This window comes from Monomorium pharaonis, chromosome 4 (genome assembly GCF_013373865.1).
Source record: "Monomorium pharaonis isolate MP-MQ-018 chromosome 4, ASM1337386v2, whole genome shotgun sequence".
NCBI classification, from domain to species: Eukaryota; Metazoa; Arthropoda; class Insecta; order Hymenoptera; family Formicidae; genus Monomorium; species Monomorium pharaonis.
This window is the reverse complement of record NC_050470.1, coordinates 6469516-6487890: the sequence shown is the minus strand read 5'-3', so window position 1 is coordinate 6487890 and position 18375 is coordinate 6469516. Positions and strand designations below refer to the sequence as shown.

Sequence of the window (18375 nt, the reverse complement as noted above, 5' to 3'; positions counted from 1 at the left end):
ACTTCATATAAATTACGAAGATAGTAAAAAATATCTGCCATAAAACTTTTATCTGCTCATTTAACATAAATAAATTATAATTTGCAAAATATGGACAAGTAAAATAAAAAATATCAATTATAATGTATACTAATAAAACTCTAATAAATATTCGTGCAAAAATTTATTCACTCTTAAGCCCAGTTGCTCCAACTCTTAATTCCTGATAAATTTATCAGATAAACGCACGTGCCTATCATAATTCTTTTTCCTAAATAAATAAAGACAAATAATATATATAGGTACTTGTCGGATAAAATTTTCTAATAAACTGAAACAATTAGCGATTACTCGGTGTTAGAAAAGTTATTTATCTAAAATTGCATAAGTCAAATTTTTCATTATTTCTTGATAGCTAGTTTCAGAAATAAAATTTAGATACTCGTGACAATATTTTTGTCCTTACATAGAAAAAAAAAAGAATAAATCTAAGAGCCTTGCAATTCTTTAGTTTCAATTATTTTTAACTGGTATATTGCAGAGCAAAAATATTCAAGCTAATCGGAGTTTGGTGAAACGCGTAAATTGACTTTAGCAGAAACGCCTCGCATCTCTATCGCGAATTATAACGCGTCTAAATTGAGATCTTTATAGACAAATTTATAATAGAACGGGAAGATGGAGATTTTCTAGGAAGTCGGCCAATCTCTTTATCGGGCATGAATTCGCGATCTGGGAGACGGCGCGCGTCTCGAACACCCGAAGATAGTCGCGCTCGCGGGAGAATGCAGATTCCGCATGCGGACCTGCGCCCGCTCGAGCAGCGGTTGACCCGCGCTGTCCGCGCAGACAGTAGTTCTCATCCGCGATATGATACGGTGGGCCGTGTCGCGGTAGTGGTGGTGGTGATGGTGGTGGTGATAGTGGGTGATGGTTGCGGCCGCTCTCGCGCGCGCCGACAGATCTTCGAGCGTGTCGTCTCGCACGGTCCCGTTTTCGCGTGTCGCTCGTTAGGACGGCTCATGTAGACGGGCCGACGAAGTGATGCGAGATTCCGCGGCAGGTCCAGACTTCGGATCGCCCAGGTGAGAGAGCCGCGTCGCGCGAGGCGAGAGTTCTCGGTCGCGAGGCGGTTTTCCGGAGTAAAGGGAGTAATAGTGAACCTCTCTCTCTCTCAGGGAGGGGGGGGGAGGGGCCGCAGGTCCAGCGGGTGATCACGTGACCCGTGTGTTTACCAAAATGGTGAATGTCCGTAGTGCGATACGAACGGCACTGCGTTCCGTCCGCACGGGAGCGGCCGCGCGGCGCTCGGATGCGTAAATAGCCGCGATCAGCTGTGCTACGTGCGCGGAGCGAAGAGAAAGAGAGAGAGAGAAACGGTCAGAGGAACAGAGAGAGAGAGAGAGAGGGAGAGAGAGGGAGCACACGCAGTGCTTCGGCGTTCCGATCGCACGGCGTTATCGCCGTCGTCTCAACACGGCGTCGCGCGTCGCGTCCCGTGGGCGAGTCGATCCGTGCGCGTCGAACGTCGCCGTCGTCATCGCCATCGGCGTCGTCGCCGTCGTCATCATCGGCAGCGACTCCGTTTCCCAGCGGCTGCTGGTCCGCTCTTCTCGGCTGGTGTCGATCCTCGCGGCTGCGCGACGCACGCGACGCTCACGGGCGAAAGTTGGAAAGTGGACGAAGAGGCGATCGCGGGAGATGCCAGGATCCGACGCGGCGGCGGCGGCGGTCACGGTACGACGACAATCGCCTCCTAGTCGCGCGATCGTATCGCGCTAGACCGAGGATTACTTCCCGCGATGTCGTTCTGCGTTCGTTCGTCTCCGCGTTGCGCCGAGCTCGTCCTCGATCGCCGCCGCGCGCCGTCCGCACCGTGAGCTCACCCTAGGATCTAGCTCTCGTTTCCTCACGTCGCTCGCGCCGCTAAGGTGGTGACCCGGGAGGCTTCCACAGGCCTAATTCCATTAATCGCCAATAATGCTGAACTCGAGGGACACCAGGTACGTTTCGGATGATTTTTTTACGCGACTCTCCGCGGGTTGGTTAACGCTGTTCGACCTCGGGTTTTTTTTCTTTTCCAGCGGCAGATGATCTCCGATGTAGGTTAGTGCGAGCAAGAAGCACTTCAACAGCGGACATCTAAATGTCAGGAGGTGTCCTCGCATAGCGCTGAGTGCTGCGGCCAGGCATTTTTAAACATGGCCACGTATCAAGTCGACTACCAGTGGTTAGTGCAGCTTGCATTAATACCTCATTCTTTTCGCAATTTGCTGATTACATTGGTTTATCAATCACGCTGCTACTCGTTCCAGGGCTTATTCCATAATGGATTCATCCAGGATATCCACTTTCCTAATATCAATCCTACTGATAGTTTACGGTAGTTTCCGATCTCTAAACATGGAGCAAGAGGCGAGGGAGAGAGAGAAGGAGAAGGAACGTAGTAATCTATTGACCGGGCTTACGAGTAATACCAGCGCTGGTAATCCGGACAGCGCCAATGGTGGAAGAGTTCAAACTCTCGACACGATGCACGCCCTTTGTCTACCTCTCGGTGCTTCCATTTCTCTACTCGTCATGTTTTTCTTTTTCGACAGTATGCAGATGCTTCTTGCAATTTGTACAGCCAGTACGTGTTTTGATAACAAATTTAATTTAGAGTTAATCTTGTTATTATGATGTAACTTTGATATAGGACACTTGGTATATGTCTTCACCTAATGTAAATTATGCTTTGTTTCAGTTATAGCTACAGTTGCATTGGCATTTCTTTTATTGCCCATGTGTCAGTACATCATTAGACCCTGTTCCGATGGTAACAAAATATCCTTTGGCGTCTGTGGGAGATTTACAGGTGCTGAATTACTCTCGTTCTCGCTCAGCGTGAGTATAGTATGCATCTGGGTCCTGACTGGGCACTGGCTGCTGATGGACGCGATGGGTATGGGTCTGTGTGTGGCATTTATCGCATTTGTTCGACTACCTAGTCTCAAGGTATCCACATTGTTGTTAACCGGACTGCTGATTTATGATGTCTTCTGGGTTTTCTTTTCGTCTTACATATTCAGCACAAACGTAATGGTTAAGGTAAGTTTTCGTAGATCTTATAAAAGTATTACATACAAAGAACAAAAAACATATTGCATGCTTCTCTTGTGACGCCATACTGTCTACATATTTTCTCTTCATATAGTATTTTCTCATGATGGTACATTGTAAGATGAGAACAGACTGAATTGCACAATGTATCCATGTAGATTATTTAAGAGTACAATGTCACATAACTTACATTGGCGCAATATATGTGATTTGTATTTCTTATTGTTACAGGTAGCAACTAGGCCTGCAGATAATCCAGTGAGTCTCGTGGCTAGAAGATTACACTTAGGCGGCGTGGCGAGAGCCGCGCCAAAATTACCTTTACCTGGAAAACTAGTTTTCCCGTCGATGCATCAGGCGGGACATTTTTCGATGTTAGGCCTTGGCGATGTTGTCATGCCGGGTCTGTTGCTCTGTTTTGTCTTGCGATACGATGCATACAAAAAGACTCAGCTGTTACCCGGCGGCTGTGAGACTGGGGTACCACCACCACGCCACCTCAGTCGAATTAGCTATTTTCATTGCTCTTTGATCGGTTATTTTCTTGGTCTACTTACCGCTACTGTAAGCTCTGAGGTGTTCAAAGCTGCGCAGCCTGCCTTATTGTACCTTGTGCCCTTCACTTTGTTGCCGTTGCTCACGATGGCGTATTTGAAGGTATCGTTATGTTTTCTGTATATTTTCTAATATATTTAGCAGTTTGAAGATAAGGGCTTTAAGATAAAAACTTTGATAAATTGTTTGGGAGATTATTCTAAATAAAAAATGCATCTGTAACAACAGATTTAAAGTTTAACTGATATATTTAATAACTAATTATCTATAAAAATAAAATCAATAAAGATAAAATCTAAATAAAAAATTTTTGAATGTAAAACTGCAAAAGAACTATGAATAAAGAAAAAAAATTTGCTAATTATATAAATATAAATATTTGAAATTTGATTTAGGAATTATAAGGAGGTATTTAATATTAAATAAATTATGGAAACTGAGAAATGTACTTTCTTCATACATTAAAAAAAAATCAATTTTAAATTGATTAAAGAGAAAACATAAATAAAATATGAAATGATCTGAAACACTCTCTACATATTACATTTAATTTAATATTGAAAAATAATTTAAAGAATTATGTTGAATTCTCTTACTCTAATCATGAAAATTTTTAGCAATTGGTTTTACAAAAAAATGTGAATATTTATGTGTGTCACATTAAATAACGTACAAATTATGTATGCCTATGTATGTGTGTTTTTTTACTTTCAGGGAGATTTACGTCGGATGTGGAGTGAACCATTCATATCTCAACAACCTTCAAAACATATGGACGTTTGACAAGAGTCATGGGTCTCTGTATATTATGTTGCATTGGAGGCAAAATTCTTGAGATTCATCATCATATAACTTCATATTCTTATTTTCATCAATGTCATTTAATGTAAGTAATTTTTTCTACACGTACACACATGTGCGCAATTCATTCGCATTCTTTTCAAAGTCAATATGACATACAGAGAGTAAATCAGATCTAGATCAGATCGGTATGATTATTTACGATGCAAAAATACATGTAAAAATACATTATACCGCATAAATAATTTAAATGTAATATAATGTCACGAATGTAATGTTAGCGGTGCGCAAAGGACTTTTTACTGAAACAATAGAGAACAAGAAGGTCTCTGAAAATATTTCTGGAATGCCAAATGACACATATATTATTGGCATTCTTTCTGTGTCTTAACTTGATGTTGAGTATATGGATAGACATTGTGCACAGTAGATAACGCAATCGATAACTATCGTCATTTCGAACTACTAAGTAATAGCTAAAGACTATGTATCGCATGTGATTAATTTAACGAACAAAGGAAAATCTTCTATTTCTATTTTAGAGAGCCATCGTAAAAAATAATACATTCTCAAGATATTTACTTTCAATCGAACAAATCATACAACACTAAATATTATTCCCATAAAGTTCAGTTACAAACGACTGGAAAGAATACTATTTTAGTTTATTACAATTAATCAGAATCGAATTACTTGCAAATGTGTAGCTATGAATAGGATAATTTATAAACTGTTTAAATATTTAGGTAAGAATCCAAAACACATATACGTGTAGGTTGTGACTTTGTTTTAAAGTTGGTTTAATCCTGATAAAGTAGTAATATTAAAAAGAATTATATTGTATATATTTATTATCATTTTTCATAAACTTTTAAGGGGGCACAAAGTCTTGCAATTTACGATAATCAGTGGCACGCTTTTTGATACCATATTTTATTTTACTTATTTGTAAGTGAGTCATCTTTTTCGGAAGTAAACATTATCATTTTCAATATGGAAGTAGAAGATAAAGAACAAAACTGCGTTGTTAAAGATAATTACAAGGTTTGTTTAAACAAGAAGGCTTTCTAAACAAGCTCTTGCTATGGATAGGCTACCAGAAAGACTTTATATGTTTATTTAAGGACAAGACTGAAAATAATATGTATGAAAGCCAATTTATTAAGTGACTCTTCTGAAAGATAAACGAGTTTTTCCATTCTACCGTTCTCTTAGATCAATCTATCGTAATATCGTAGAGATTAATAAAAAATAACAATATATATTCTAATATAATAATATTACACTACGTATTTAAGACAAGTGGAATTAGCTGTTTTCATATTGTTTCTTATAATATATTACGTAAAATTCATAATCACAGATTAATTATATTCAACGATTGTCTGGATCATTCTTTTATATCTTTTATTATAATCAACGAATTAGTAAATTATACATCAGAATGATAGTAACTTACTTTGGATAAACAGTATGTGTCAAAAGTTTTTTAAAATAGTACTTTTTCAATGCGATAGAAAAATATAATAGAAAAGATGAATTATTCGGCATTATATAAATTAATTTAATCTGTGTATTAATATAGAAACATCACACACTCAGTACAGAAAAACAGTATCTCAATTTTACGAGAAAAAGGCATTTCTAATATCATCTCGTTAATTTCGTAATAGTTTATGTTTTTAACATAATTTCATTTTTCGTTCGTCTACCTGTCCATAGCACAAGCAATTTATTCTCCATTATTATCATATTTATCACTGACTCATTTTTAAAAATATTTTATAATAATCACATAAAAAATAAATAATAAAATATATTTTAGTTACTTCTATTACATATATTATCAGAAAATTATGAAGATACATTGTAAAATGATTTTAACGACTTTAGCCAATTTTAAACCAATTTAAATGTATTTTCTTAAAGTAAAGTAATTTTCAAGAATTTGCTCATGCTCAAATTATCAGTTTATCTCTGAACAGTATTTTTCTTTTTTTTTTTTTTGTAGTGAGTTACGTACACTGCAACATGACATTTATATTTCTGTATAATGTACATTTTGAATTTTTTTTTTCTCTTCCAATGTACATATGAATAATTTCAAGAGGCAAATTTTACACTCGCAAGATTCGCCTTTGTGAAGAGATTTTGCTTATTAAGCAAATAATCGAATGCAATGAATTTTGAATATGACGTAGCATATATCTATAAGGAAACGTTCAAGTTTTTGGACATAGACTAGTGCAATATAATTTATAATTTATATCGCGACAAATATCATGTAATACTTTTGTTGTACTAAAGTAAAATTATATTTCCCCGTTTTGCTTACAACGACTCCTTCGACCGATGAGTGTTTTTGTACAAAAAGAAGTTAAGGTATAATATAGAAACCGTTTATAGTAAGATTGCAACTTAGTTTATGGTAAAAACGAGAAGTACGTTAATTATAATATCTTGTTTTTTTCTAATACAAGTCAAAAACCATGTTTTTCGCTGGACATTGTAAACTCTTATTTGTTGACTATAAAAATTATGTAAATTGGAAAATGTATGTACATAAAAATAAGTAAGTACTCAACTGTCCTTCAGTTTTTCCACAAACTAAGACGCGATAAAAAAGGATACTATATATTAGTGACATGACGTATGATAGTGACAGAATGATCAAGGAACAGGATTTAAATAAAAATCAAGAATTAAACCGTATACACACAAATATTATTAAATGCTGGATATTATATAGGTAATATACTAAAGAGCACTCGCTTGTACTGTTGCAATTCTCGACTTGCATGTGTACAGCTATGTACATTTTTATATATAATAAAACCTGACCATTTTCATATGGTCGCGTTTGAAAAGTAAAGTTATTAATAACAAATCCACAATAGCGTTTTTTTCTTATGTCACTCTCATTAAAGATATGTTTTAAATTGAAGAGTAGCACCTATTTTAAACCTGAGTATTCCTGCCTATCATAAATTAATTTCACATTCACAATAGAAATTATATAATTTTTATTTATTACCCTAACTTCAGTGCATTCCCTTTCATTTAGATTTTTAGAATTATCACATTTGTGTATATATTACAGGTCATATTATCATCTCGGGTTTATACATTAGTTTGACCTATTGTCACGTTGTCCAAGTTCCTCTTTATACTCTCCAAATCTTTCATATCTGACACTACACTTTCACACTTATAAACCACCAAAGAATGATAAAAGTGAACAGCGAAAGCAACGAATACTATGAGCACAGGAATAACTATCACGGTGCTGGCAGTGGCAGCGGTAAAAGAATAGTCCCAGAATTTGACCCAGCAGAGAATAGCCACTTCTACTAGAAAAAGAAACAGTCCTAGTATCGTGGAAAATGCCCAAGCCAATTCGATGAAACCGCGCATCCTTTCGTGGGGCGACTCTGTTATGAGTCGCGAGACTTGGAGCTTACTTATGGCTTCGATATTGGGTAAAAGATATGTGCTGATCATTAACGCAAAGATGTGCACCGATACCAAAAAGGTAGTACAGACGGCGAACATTACAAATAGCCATTCCGGCACCGCTGTTGGTTCATTTATTTGCAGTTCCACCATCGCCACCTAAAAGAGCATAAAAAAGTAAGGTACAATTTACTACAATCGTCAATAACTTTAGAAGACATTTATGTTAAGTATTGTGAGAAACTGAAGCGGATTAAAGAAAGTGATATCTGTCTTATATAACCATAGATGTGCATGAAGATTACATAGAATTGTCGTCGACGATTTAACCATTTTCAGGAAATGTTGTGTAATCGCGTTCAGTCTGCTCTGAGTTAGAGTTTTCCAGAAAAACAATTTTTACTTAAATTTATTCTCGAAATATTATAATTAATTATAAATATTAACTGTTTGTTACATATAAATGAGAAAAGTTGTTTAATTAATCGAATCAAATTAATTGCATAAAAAAATACAATATAAAATCATTTAATTTTTAGTTAAAATTAAAAGTTTTTATACAAATTAAGAAATGTTACAGACGTAAGAAGATTTTGCCCTGAAATCGAGTAAATGATATAAGATATTTATTCAAAAAAGTTCTATAAAAATTGTTAGACTAATAAATAATTAGTTTACAAAAATATATCATAAAACTAAGAAGCAATTGCAAGAATAGATAAAAGAAATTTCCCATGTCTAATTTAAAGATTTTCTCTATATTTATGTTTTTTGCTAATTCTTAAAAAATATATTCTTAAAATATCTTGATGACGTCCACGAAATTGACAAAGTTATATTATCTGATTTGATAATGAAGTAAATTCAAGATGATTAATGTGATGAAGAACGTCCGAATACAAGAAGAAAGCAAAAAATTACAAAAAAAACGTAGGCATGCAGATGTAAGGAATGTCTGTTCTTGAAATAATTGATTAAGTATATAAATATAAAAAAAACTTATTAAAATATTAAAACTCCTACACAGAACTAGTGTTACGTGTAACTCCATGATACGTCAAAAAAAATTTGATTGGCCTCTAAAACTTTATCAAAAAGCAAAATGTTCTTTTTTCATTTCTCCTCGAATCACGATGAACTTAATTCTTTCAAAAATTAAATTTTTATTAAAGCAAAAAGCAAAAATGCGAATTTCTTTTTCAAAGTGCCATTTTTATGATTGTTATTTTTATGATTGTAATAAAGAAATATATCGGTACATAAATGATAGACACGTTCGTAAACAGTAAAGAGTATATTGTTTTGTTTTTTATTTTGAATAATCGATAAGCAGTCATTTTTCCTGTTGTATTTTATAAGTACTCATATTATTATATTTTTGATTATTGTTATTTATTATTTTTACACAGATCAAAAGTTTTGAAGTATTTAGATTTAATCCAATAAACAAAAAAAAGTTAATCGTGAAGATTTTTAAGTTCAAAAAAATATGCAAAAATTAATTTTGTGTCAGAAAGAAACTCTCATCTTGATACATACAATCGTTTTGAGATATGATATATATAAATATGAATGTATTAAATTGATTATACTGTACCATTGCAAAACCACTAAGAAGTTCAGATGTGGTTGCAGTTGCTTTCAGCTTCGCTCTGCTCATGTGAAGTCTTCTCCACGAGAGACTCTCGGGCCCGTCCTGACTATCAGTTTGTGAGAACGGTGCCGACGGCGGCGGCGGGATATGCGAAGCCGCGCACGTACAGGAACACGTGTAAGGTGTACTGTTGCCAAAAATGTGACTATTGGAGTGTGGACTAGGATGCGGAAGATTGTTGATAGATCTCATGTCCAGAGACACGTATTTATTGTTGTTGTGCCTATTTCTAGGTGATAAGACCAGCTCGCTCTGTACAGGATACAGCGTACTTCTGGAACTGTGCGTGGAGAAACTTGACTCGCTCATCGGCACCTGCCTCGTCGGCAGATACGCCATGGACATCGGTCTAGATCTGTGTCCACCGCAAGGAAGCCTCCACGCCGATCCATACGGGATATCGCTTTGCGTGGACTTGTTGAATTTGCCACCTCTCACTTCCTCCCCCATATCACTGAGCGTGGTACTACTCACGTTGTTTAATTTCGCAAGACTTCCAACACTCGGCATTTTCTCGTCTCGGACGCAGTCGACAAAAGCGCTCATCTCTTGGACAACTCTTCTCGCTCAACAGTAGAGTTGTACAACAGAAAATCCCACGGCTACCAGTTGGAGTGTTTACGCATGTCAGCGTTACTTTCGACGAGACCTTAAACGAGTCGATCAGATATTTGAGCAGGTATGCATGCAGGTATGTCAAAGCATATCACATCGTACATAATTCACTTATATTGTTAGCATCAAATTCCATATGCGATCACATAATCATTTGTATTATAAATTAATCGTTTCGACATCAGCGGCAACGTATTATTGTCGCGGAGTTGCGACAGTCTGAAGGCGTTATATTGGATTATCACGTCGTTATGTATCGCCGGTCACGAGCGGCGCAACGTTATCTCTCAGGACAACGCCGCTCCAAGCGTCGGCGATGCGTGCGGCAACAACGGTAGACACGCGGAGCGGCCGCGCACCTGTGCATCGGAGCTCCGACGCACGAAGACTGAAGGATCGCGCCTAGCCAAAGTACGGACATGACGTTACTCTTCTCTGAATCATAACAATAGTATTAATTACCTTCGAGCCATATCTGCGACATAACAACCGGCTATGTGGCCTCCCGCGCGTATCCACGCGCGATTGTGTGACGGTGCGATACGCGGCTCACCTTTCTTATGTGCCCGTTGAGAGACCCCAATGTTGCGGCCAATGACGTTTGTTTTTCCTGAACGGGTGATAAGACGCTCGGCGATGAGACAAGTCCGTCGCACGACTTACTGCGAAAACGGTGAGAAGAGAACCGACGAGTCGCGGAGAATTTTGTTCATGCCGGAAGATAAAAGCGCGGAGGCCAATTACTCGTGCAATCGCATGCAGTCCTTATCTCGGATTCTTCCCTAATTGCTTGTTGTCTTGAGAACTCTCCCCTCCGACGTCTACGACATTGGGACTGATTATACGCCGCGTACGTTGCGACATTACCATAAGAAGAAAATCAGTCCTCTTATTCCTATCGTAAAAGCGTACGGCGTGAAATAAACGGCGGAATATTATTTATGGAGGAGCCTGCATTCTGACAGGCGGAATTAATCACCTGTATGCCACACGTTGCTTCGTATGTATGTATTTATCGTTACACGTAATCATTGGAGTATGTAGAGACCCGGTACAACACATTCGCCTTGCTGGACTACGTCAGGCGGTTTAGTAGTCATTTTACCTTCTTTTTTCTACAGGAGAGGGAATTACCGGGCTTTGGGTAAAAACTTGCGCGATTATGATTCTCGAAGGTAATTTTGTATTCAAATGGTCGCGTCGGCTCGTTTTGCCTTTATGTATCTAACACAGGATATTTCTAAGAGTAGCTTATCATGCGCCTTCACATTGTCACGCGTTTGGAAAGACATTGAAATGTTATTATTAATCGAAATATATACATTTCTCCTTACGATGTCCTAGCATGAATTCCGCGATCTTGTGTTTAACGGATTTTCTGATGAGTCAGTCCTTCCTTGAAAAAAGTCATTACTCATCAATTTTCAACGCATTAGCTATTTTCACTACAATAAAATCCAATAAAGGAAAAATATTTGAAGTTAATAAAGTAATATCGATTTTGTTATTTATTTGTCCTTTTCAAAAATTTAGCTTTTTCTGACACTTTCAGAGAGAAAAGTCCTTCCTCAATCTTATGATTCGAGTATGTATGTACATTTTATCTCGAAGTGTACATTGCCAGTTCGAAGCGACAAAAATATCAAGTGATTTAATGATTTAGAAAATTAATTTTCATTCCAATCATTTTTCAGCCCAATTACAATAAATTACCATCTGTGAAAAATCTGATAAGTAATCGACTGCGTTGGTGATATAATGCGTACCTGCGGAAGTATATAAAATGTTTCTTGGTAATACTAATATACAAAGATCGTCGCAGATAACAGCGAGAACAATATAATACCGTAATGCAGCAGTATTTGTGCGAATAATTTTATACGACGCTCCGGCATATTCCACGAAGTTAAATTAATGTATCCCGCGAAGAGAAAGGTTTTCCGATTCTTTTCGCCTTTCACATATTCGACCTTTTGCAATCAAACTGGTTTTAGCGGAGCGATTAACAAAAATTCGATTCGCTGTAAACCAAACGTACACACGCCTTTATATTGCAATGGCACGCGATTTATTTCTTAATTAAATTTTTTATAAATGGAAATTTTTTTTTAATTAAATACTTTATAAGATTGTTAAAGCTTTCGAAATGATTTACGTTTTTCTTTCGAGCTTCAAAACTTTTTTGATTATGGACTACGAGCAACAAATCTCGTAGTCCATATTTCTGCAAAGACACATTGGATAGTTTAGTAATAAAATTAAAATTATTGGAGAAACACGAAGAACAACAAGTTATGCAATCTGTGCGTCCTCGTGTATAAAAGTTACGTGGCTATTTGCGTGACAAAAATGCTGACAAAATCTTGTAACAAACGCGTGACAAGATCAGAAGTACAACACGAGCGGCAAAATTGAAGTTATACCGGAGTTATGTACGCGCATAAAAAATATTTTTTAATAAATAAAATACATACTTCCGAAATACTTTGATAGTGTGTTCACTATTTAATAATGATTTGATAAGCTGATTTGTTAATTTATCAAGGTGCATATATATATATATATATATATATATATATATATGTCGCTAATGTTTTCAGAATTATTATAAATATCAAATGAGCAAATAAAGTACTTATGATAAAAAAAGAATGAGATATATATTTGTAAAATACAAATAATCAGGAAATGTATAGAAACATTTATCATTATAAAGTTGTACTTTTTATACAAACCATATACATATATACCATACGTACACATATATTATACATATATGCATATAATAAAATTTTTTTATATAACATTTAAATATTATTCATATTATTAACTCTATTGTAATCATAGTGAGTTTGATGTATCTTTGTTACTGCTTGAATATGAGTTTGAATAAAAAATTGAAAGAGCTTATCATCATTAGATATAATCTACCATGTCCAATAAAGCTGAAGTGTTTTTCCACTATCGTAAACTGATGATGATCACATGTGTATTTTCTTTATTTTTTTTTCATTATTGATATTGCAAGATACACATTAAAAGTCATTTGAGATATCTGTCGCAAGTAAAAATTTTTCTTGGCTGTGATCCATATTAAGAAAAAAATTTTATTTTAACTTATTTTCTTTATGTACATATAGGGAGCTTTCCAGCAAGAGACAAATCGACACAGCAGTAATTCTGTCCTTATCTCTCACTGAATATTAAACAAATACAAAAATACTGCTGTGTCGATTTGTGTCGCTTGCTGGAAAGCTCCTATATGTATATAAAAAGCGAACATTACGGTACATTTATATGTTAGAACTTTTTATAATTACGCTTGTAATAATAAAGTCGCTTATAGATCTGTAGTCTATAGCATGAAAAATATATCACATGGACTCAAGAATGAAAATTAATCGAAGAGATTTTTCAGAATTTCAAGAATAGAAGAATTGTGCTCAGTTCTAAAAATATCTTAAAGAGCGAGCCAGATTTGATGTATATAGTTGAATCTCCGTATTATTGTTCGTATTATTCCAACTCTTTTAATTACTTCCCCTTTTCCGCTTTTTGTTTCCTCCCACTATTTGACGTTTTCCCACACACGCGTAAAATTAACGAACACATATGTTGACTTTTTTTTATAATGTGTGCGTGCTCCCTCCACCCGGTTGACGTGTGGCAGCGGCGAGGATCTGGAAACACTAGGCCTGTTCATGTTGTTTGCACTTTTTGCATTCTTGCAATATCTTAATTAATTCGTTTTCTCTCTCGCTCTCTCGCTCTCTCCAACACCCAAATGTATATTTACCTCATTTTAAAGAGCTCTTGAAGCAAATTACCAACCAATTTTCTTATTAGAAAATATCTTTGAATTAACTTTACAGAATATTTCAAAATTTTTTACACAATTAAAATATAGTACGCACAAAAATTAAGAGGACAATTTCATATTAAAAAATTGGTCAATATATTAAAAAATAAAAAAAAACTTTTTTTACATAAAATCGTTCTTTGCCCTCTTCATTTTGTGTGTACTTTGTAAAATAAAAGAATTTAGAATTCTGCAAAGTCAATTTTTCAAAGATATCTATAAAAAAATGTCAGTAATTTGTTCAAGCAATATGAACAGATTTACTGATACAAATCAACACAAACTCGACTAAATAAACTATCGAGACATATAGAAAATACGTCGCTAATAGCAATAGAAAAGCAAGCCAGCTAGGACGTAAAATATTGCGAATTTTCCGGAAGTTTCAAGACTTGCAGTGTTGCAGTTCAAATGACGTATTGCGCTCGCTAGGTACGTCACTGATGAATGTACACTACGACCCCCCAAACCAAACGCGATCTGTGATCCGAAACGTACAGGTTAGCGTCCAGGAGGATTCGTTGTAATCGTTTAGCGCGGTGTTTATTTACCTTCGAGGCCTATAAATAGAAAACAGACGTCATAATATATATATATGACATTTCTGCAGGTAGCTAAGCGATACCCTGGATCCACAAAATTCTTCTCCAGACGCACGGCCGAGTACATCCCAAATGACAGTAAGTGAAATACAGTATAAATATAATTGTACGTATAACACAGTATATAAATCATCGTTGTTGACATTTTCAGTCATCGGAGGAAGTTCATAATAATTTTTATGACTTTCATATAATGCGTTTTTTATATAATGTTCTGACTCATGCGCCAATTATTATATGGTTATAAAATATGGTCTTGTATGTATAATGAGATAATACACAATGTGAGTTCAATCCTCACATTTTAGAAAATAATGTTATGTTACTTCTGTTGTAGTTAATTTTAGGTTTGTTTTTTATTCCTATACTGCTGCACTAATGTAATAAGTTAGATTGAGAAAAAATATATTTGTTTTATTCTAACTTATTGCACCAGTACAGCAGTGCAGGAATAAAAAACAAACCTTTTAGTAAATATATACTGACTCTGCTCTAATGCAAAGGTTATATGATAATATATCTATGTGCAAAAATGTAATGTGTAAACTTGTTTTGTTCGATAATTCTAATATATATTCTGCTAAAAATATAGTATTTTATAAATCTTTTAAATAACTTTACATATAGCCTTTAACATGTGTGTGTGTGTGTGTGTGTGTGTGTGTGTGTGTGTGTGTGTGTGTGCGTGCGCGCGCGTGCATGTGTGTGTATTAGTACAGAGTACAGTAAAGAAAGTGATTGAATTTATTATATATTAGTATTATAAAGAAATTTTTGTATTAGTCTACTTAAATTTCTTTTGTATGTTTGTATTTTTTAGAATACTATGGTTGGAGCACACTTATGTACACCGCAGTCCGTCTTTCAGCAGATGATGAACCAACAGAACTCACAGCAACAACAGATTGGACCATGGATGCAAATGCCACAAGTACCACCGATAAGCATTCCGTGGAGTGTACCTGGATTGCAACAATCGGAATTGGTTAGGTTCACTGGAGAGACCAGCTCTGGACCAGTACTCCATCAGAAAAGAAAATTAGAAGCACCAGACATTGTTGATATGTGAGTATTGTGCATTTTACATGTCTACTGCATTGAATCAAACTTCTGATGGTACGTTTTAAATAGGCATCAAACAAAACAGTTTATAACAGAAGAAAAGATAACTGCGCATTTTAAAGATCTACATATCAGTTCCAATTATGAATCCAACAATCCAGTGCCATCAACTTCCACTGCTCACACAGCATCTCCCTGTTATAAGCAATTAAATACGGATTTGGATGATTCAACGAAAACAATAAATGCTGAACAAACGAGTGAGCTACATCCAAGATTGGTCCTTTCAGAGGAACTCAAGCGAATGCAAGAGGAACCTATTCTGCCATCGACTCTTATATCTAAATTGTAAATATAAATTAATATACACTAATTTATATTTACACTTTTGTATATACTAGTTATATGATTTAATAAAAACACAATGCTTTTGATTTGAAAAAGAGAAAGAGAGATAATTTAAAACAAGTTAATATAAAAATTTAAGAGATAAATTTTAGGAGCTAAATGTGGTTTCTTTTTCTTTTTCAGAGAGAGACCTTCTATGGCTTTAGTTCTTTGGGAACCACCAAATAGGCATCTTCGTATCCTGCCAACGAGAGATACTCCAACACCAATTCCAAATACATCCGATGACAATAATAACAATAATAATAATAACAATAATGAAACTATTCCCGATCTGAATAACATGTTATCCAATGCCACATCAGCATTTGAACCAATGGAATTATGAGGATCTCTGGTTAGTACAACATATTTATCTCCATATGCATTGAAAATGCAAAAATATAAATATTGTACTTTGAATTGGAAAAAAATTCAACATTCTGCAAAATCTAAAGTAGATTAGGATAAAGAATATAAAGTATGTTCTGCAATTTCTCCTATTGTATAATAATCATTTGTGTAACGCCGCATTTATGTGAATCTAAAACAGTCTTTAATATACTATTTTTATTCATTGATCATGAATTTTATGTCATTTCATCATACTTTGTTGATTCAGCTATTTAAGTATAATACATCTTTTTTGCTGTATGTATTCTTTATTATGTATTTTGTTACAATTTCTTTATTTATATTATTTGTGTAATAAGTATATGAAAGAAATGATTGTTATAAAGATATAATTAATTTTTAATTTTTATGCACTTTGAAGCAAGTAACCAACTTTGTCGTCTGGTATTCCTTTTTTAGTAATAATTGGATATAGGAGCAACTATTTATCAAAATCTTTTAAGAAAATGTTGTTTTGGATAAAAATAATATTTTTAATAAATTAGCAAGAATGTGACTTATAGAACAAGTCACATTTAACATGTCTGTGCGAGACATGCTCTGTGTTCAACGATATATTGGTTTTTCGTATACATATAATGTGCTTCTCTTTTACTATCTACTTTTTTAAAAAGGGGGAGATAATAGATTTGATTGTTTTACAGTCTTTACGAGTAGATGTTATTTTGTTTCGGACATTATAATCAGAAAATGTATGTAGTCAGAGAATTAAATTTATGTTACAAGTTCTAATTGAAGTCAAACAGTGGATATAGTTTTGTTATACATTTGACTTTTCTAATTTTAGTTCACGAAAAAAATTTTTTAATCGCTTATAATTCGTAAATGATAAACATTGTTAAAGAAAAATATACTTCAACTCAAATAGACATATTTCTGCATATTGTCTGCATAGTGACAAAATTTGAAGATGTAGACGATGACACATATACTCAAAGATACGTCCTCATTCATGTCATAACATGAATGTTGTCACCAAAAGAGGTCTTCTGATGCTATAAAAATTGCGACAATATTCTGCTAAAAGCAGAATGCAATTAATCCATTATTATTAAAACAAAGATTAAAATAGATGTTACAATTTTATGCTGTTACAATTGGCATCACAATTTATAAATAAATGTCCGTATATTATGTTCAGCATGACATGTCTATCTAAATTAATCAAAGAATTGATCAAAGGACATGAATTTGGAATATTCCATATATTTGCTATTTAAAACAATCCTATACTTTTTCAGTAAAGCAATATTACTAGAAATTTGAATGAAGTTGATTTCGTCTATTCTAAGGTTTTCTAAGATTTTAAGAGTGGGATGAACATTTTCTTTATTGTAAGATTTTTTGTCAATTTTCACGTCAGTTTTTTTTTTACTTTAGCACAAACGAAGGTTCTTTTACGTTTTGTGTTTTATAATTATGTATCTTTTGTATTATATAGCGGATATTATTAGTAGGACAACAAAGTAAGGAAAGAATTTTAATTTAGAGAAAAGTTGAAGATTTGGGACTTATACTCTTAGAATAGAGGAAATTAATTATATTATTATATATTACTAATAATTTTTTTAGTTTATATTTTGCATGTATTATTGAAAGAATGTATGATTATTGAAAAGCGTGATAAAAATAAATGATAGCATATAATGTAGGCGCGTGTGCGTTTATTATGAATGAATGATTACATGTATGTGTATTAGTTTTGCATTAAAATACGATTATGATATAATAAAACTGTATCTAGAATTTTAATAAATTACCCAATCAACCAATTACTAAATTTTTTTTAATTACAAGTTCGCATTAATGACTTTATATACTAAACTTCATAAACAAATTCTACACACACACACACACACACACACACATATCATTTTTCATAACTATTAATT

At 34.4% G+C, this 18375-nt stretch overlaps 3 protein-coding genes across 5 annotated transcripts; 2 read left to right on the top strand and 1 right to left on the bottom strand.

Annotated features, from left to right (window-relative positions):
* Nucleotides 1-730: 730 nt before the first annotated feature.
* Nucleotides 731-7309, top strand: LOC105839761 (signal peptide peptidase-like 3). The gene is made up of 6 exons (XM_012686284.3): nt 731-1982; nt 2064-2209; nt 2295-2611; nt 2726-3069; nt 3313-3738; nt 4351-7309. Exons 2-6 carry the CDS (start codon nt 2181-2183, stop codon nt 4417-4419), a joined length of 1185 nt encoding a protein of 394 aa, XP_012541738.1. The 5' UTR covers nt 731-1982; nt 2064-2180; the 3' UTR covers nt 4420-7309.
* LOC105839759 (calcium release-activated calcium channel protein 1) lies at nt 7140-10570 on the bottom strand. The gene is made up of 2 exons (XM_012686282.3): nt 9488-10570; nt 7140-8049 (listed from the first exon to the last, which is right to left on the bottom strand). Exons 1-2 carry the CDS (start codon nt 10088-10090, stop codon nt 7558-7560), a joined length of 1095 nt encoding a protein of 364 aa, XP_012541736.1. The 5' UTR covers nt 10091-10570; the 3' UTR covers nt 7140-7557.
* A 3924-nt stretch (nt 10571-14494) lies between these two features.
* LOC105839760 (rho GTPase-activating protein gacHH) lies at nt 14495-18256 on the top strand. 3 transcript variants are annotated; one of them, XM_012686283.3, is made up of 5 exons: nt 14495-14518; nt 14629-14698; nt 15441-15685; nt 15752-16030; nt 16214-18256. In XM_012686283.3, the coding sequence occupies exons 2-5, from the start codon at nt 14693-14695 to the stop codon at nt 16416-16418; spliced, it is 735 nt and encodes a 244-aa protein (XP_012541737.1). In that variant the 5' UTR covers nt 14495-14518; nt 14629-14692; the 3' UTR covers nt 16419-18256. The 3 variants fall into 3 exon arrangements, with proteins under 3 accessions (XP_012541737.1, XP_036141964.1, XP_036141963.1); XM_036286071.1 differs by lacking the exon at nt 14495-14518 and having other exon boundaries at nt 14525-14698; XM_036286070.1 differs by lacking the exons at nt 14495-14518; nt 14629-14698 and adding an exon at nt 14737-14904.
* The last annotated feature ends 119 nt before the right edge of the window (nt 18257-18375 follow it).

Bases quoted from the DNA above. Each gene is read 5' to 3' on its own strand.
- LOC105839759 (XM_012686282.3), bottom strand. From the start codon at position 10,090: ATGAGCGCTTTTGTCGACTGCGTCCGAGACGAGAAAATGCCGAGTGTT. The intron at 8,050-9,487 runs GTACAGTATAAT...ATGCTCTTTTAG, and splicing joins TTCTTAGTGGTTTTGCAATG to GTGGCGATGGTGGAACTGCA.
- LOC105839760 (XM_036286070.1), top strand. From the start codon at position 14,842: ATGCGCCAATTATTATATGGTTATAAAATATGGTCTTGTATGTATAAT. The intron at 14,905-15,440 runs GTGAGTTCAATC...TGTATTTTTTAG, and splicing joins ATAATGAGATAATACACAAT to AATACTATGGTTGGAGCACA. The intron at 15,686-15,751 runs GTGAGTATTGTG...CGTTTTAAATAG, and splicing joins GCACCAGACATTGTTGATAT to GCATCAAACAAAACAGTTTA.
- LOC105839761 (XM_012686284.3), top strand. From the start codon at position 2,181: ATGGCCACGTATCAAGTCGACTACCAGTG. The intron at 3,070-3,312 runs GTAAGTTTTCGT...TTATTGTTACAG, and splicing joins GCACAAACGTAATGGTTAAG to GTAGCAACTAGGCCTGCAGA. The intron at 3,739-4,350 runs GTATCGTTATGT...TTTTACTTTCAG, and splicing joins TCACGATGGCGTATTTGAAG to GGAGATTTACGTCGGATGTG.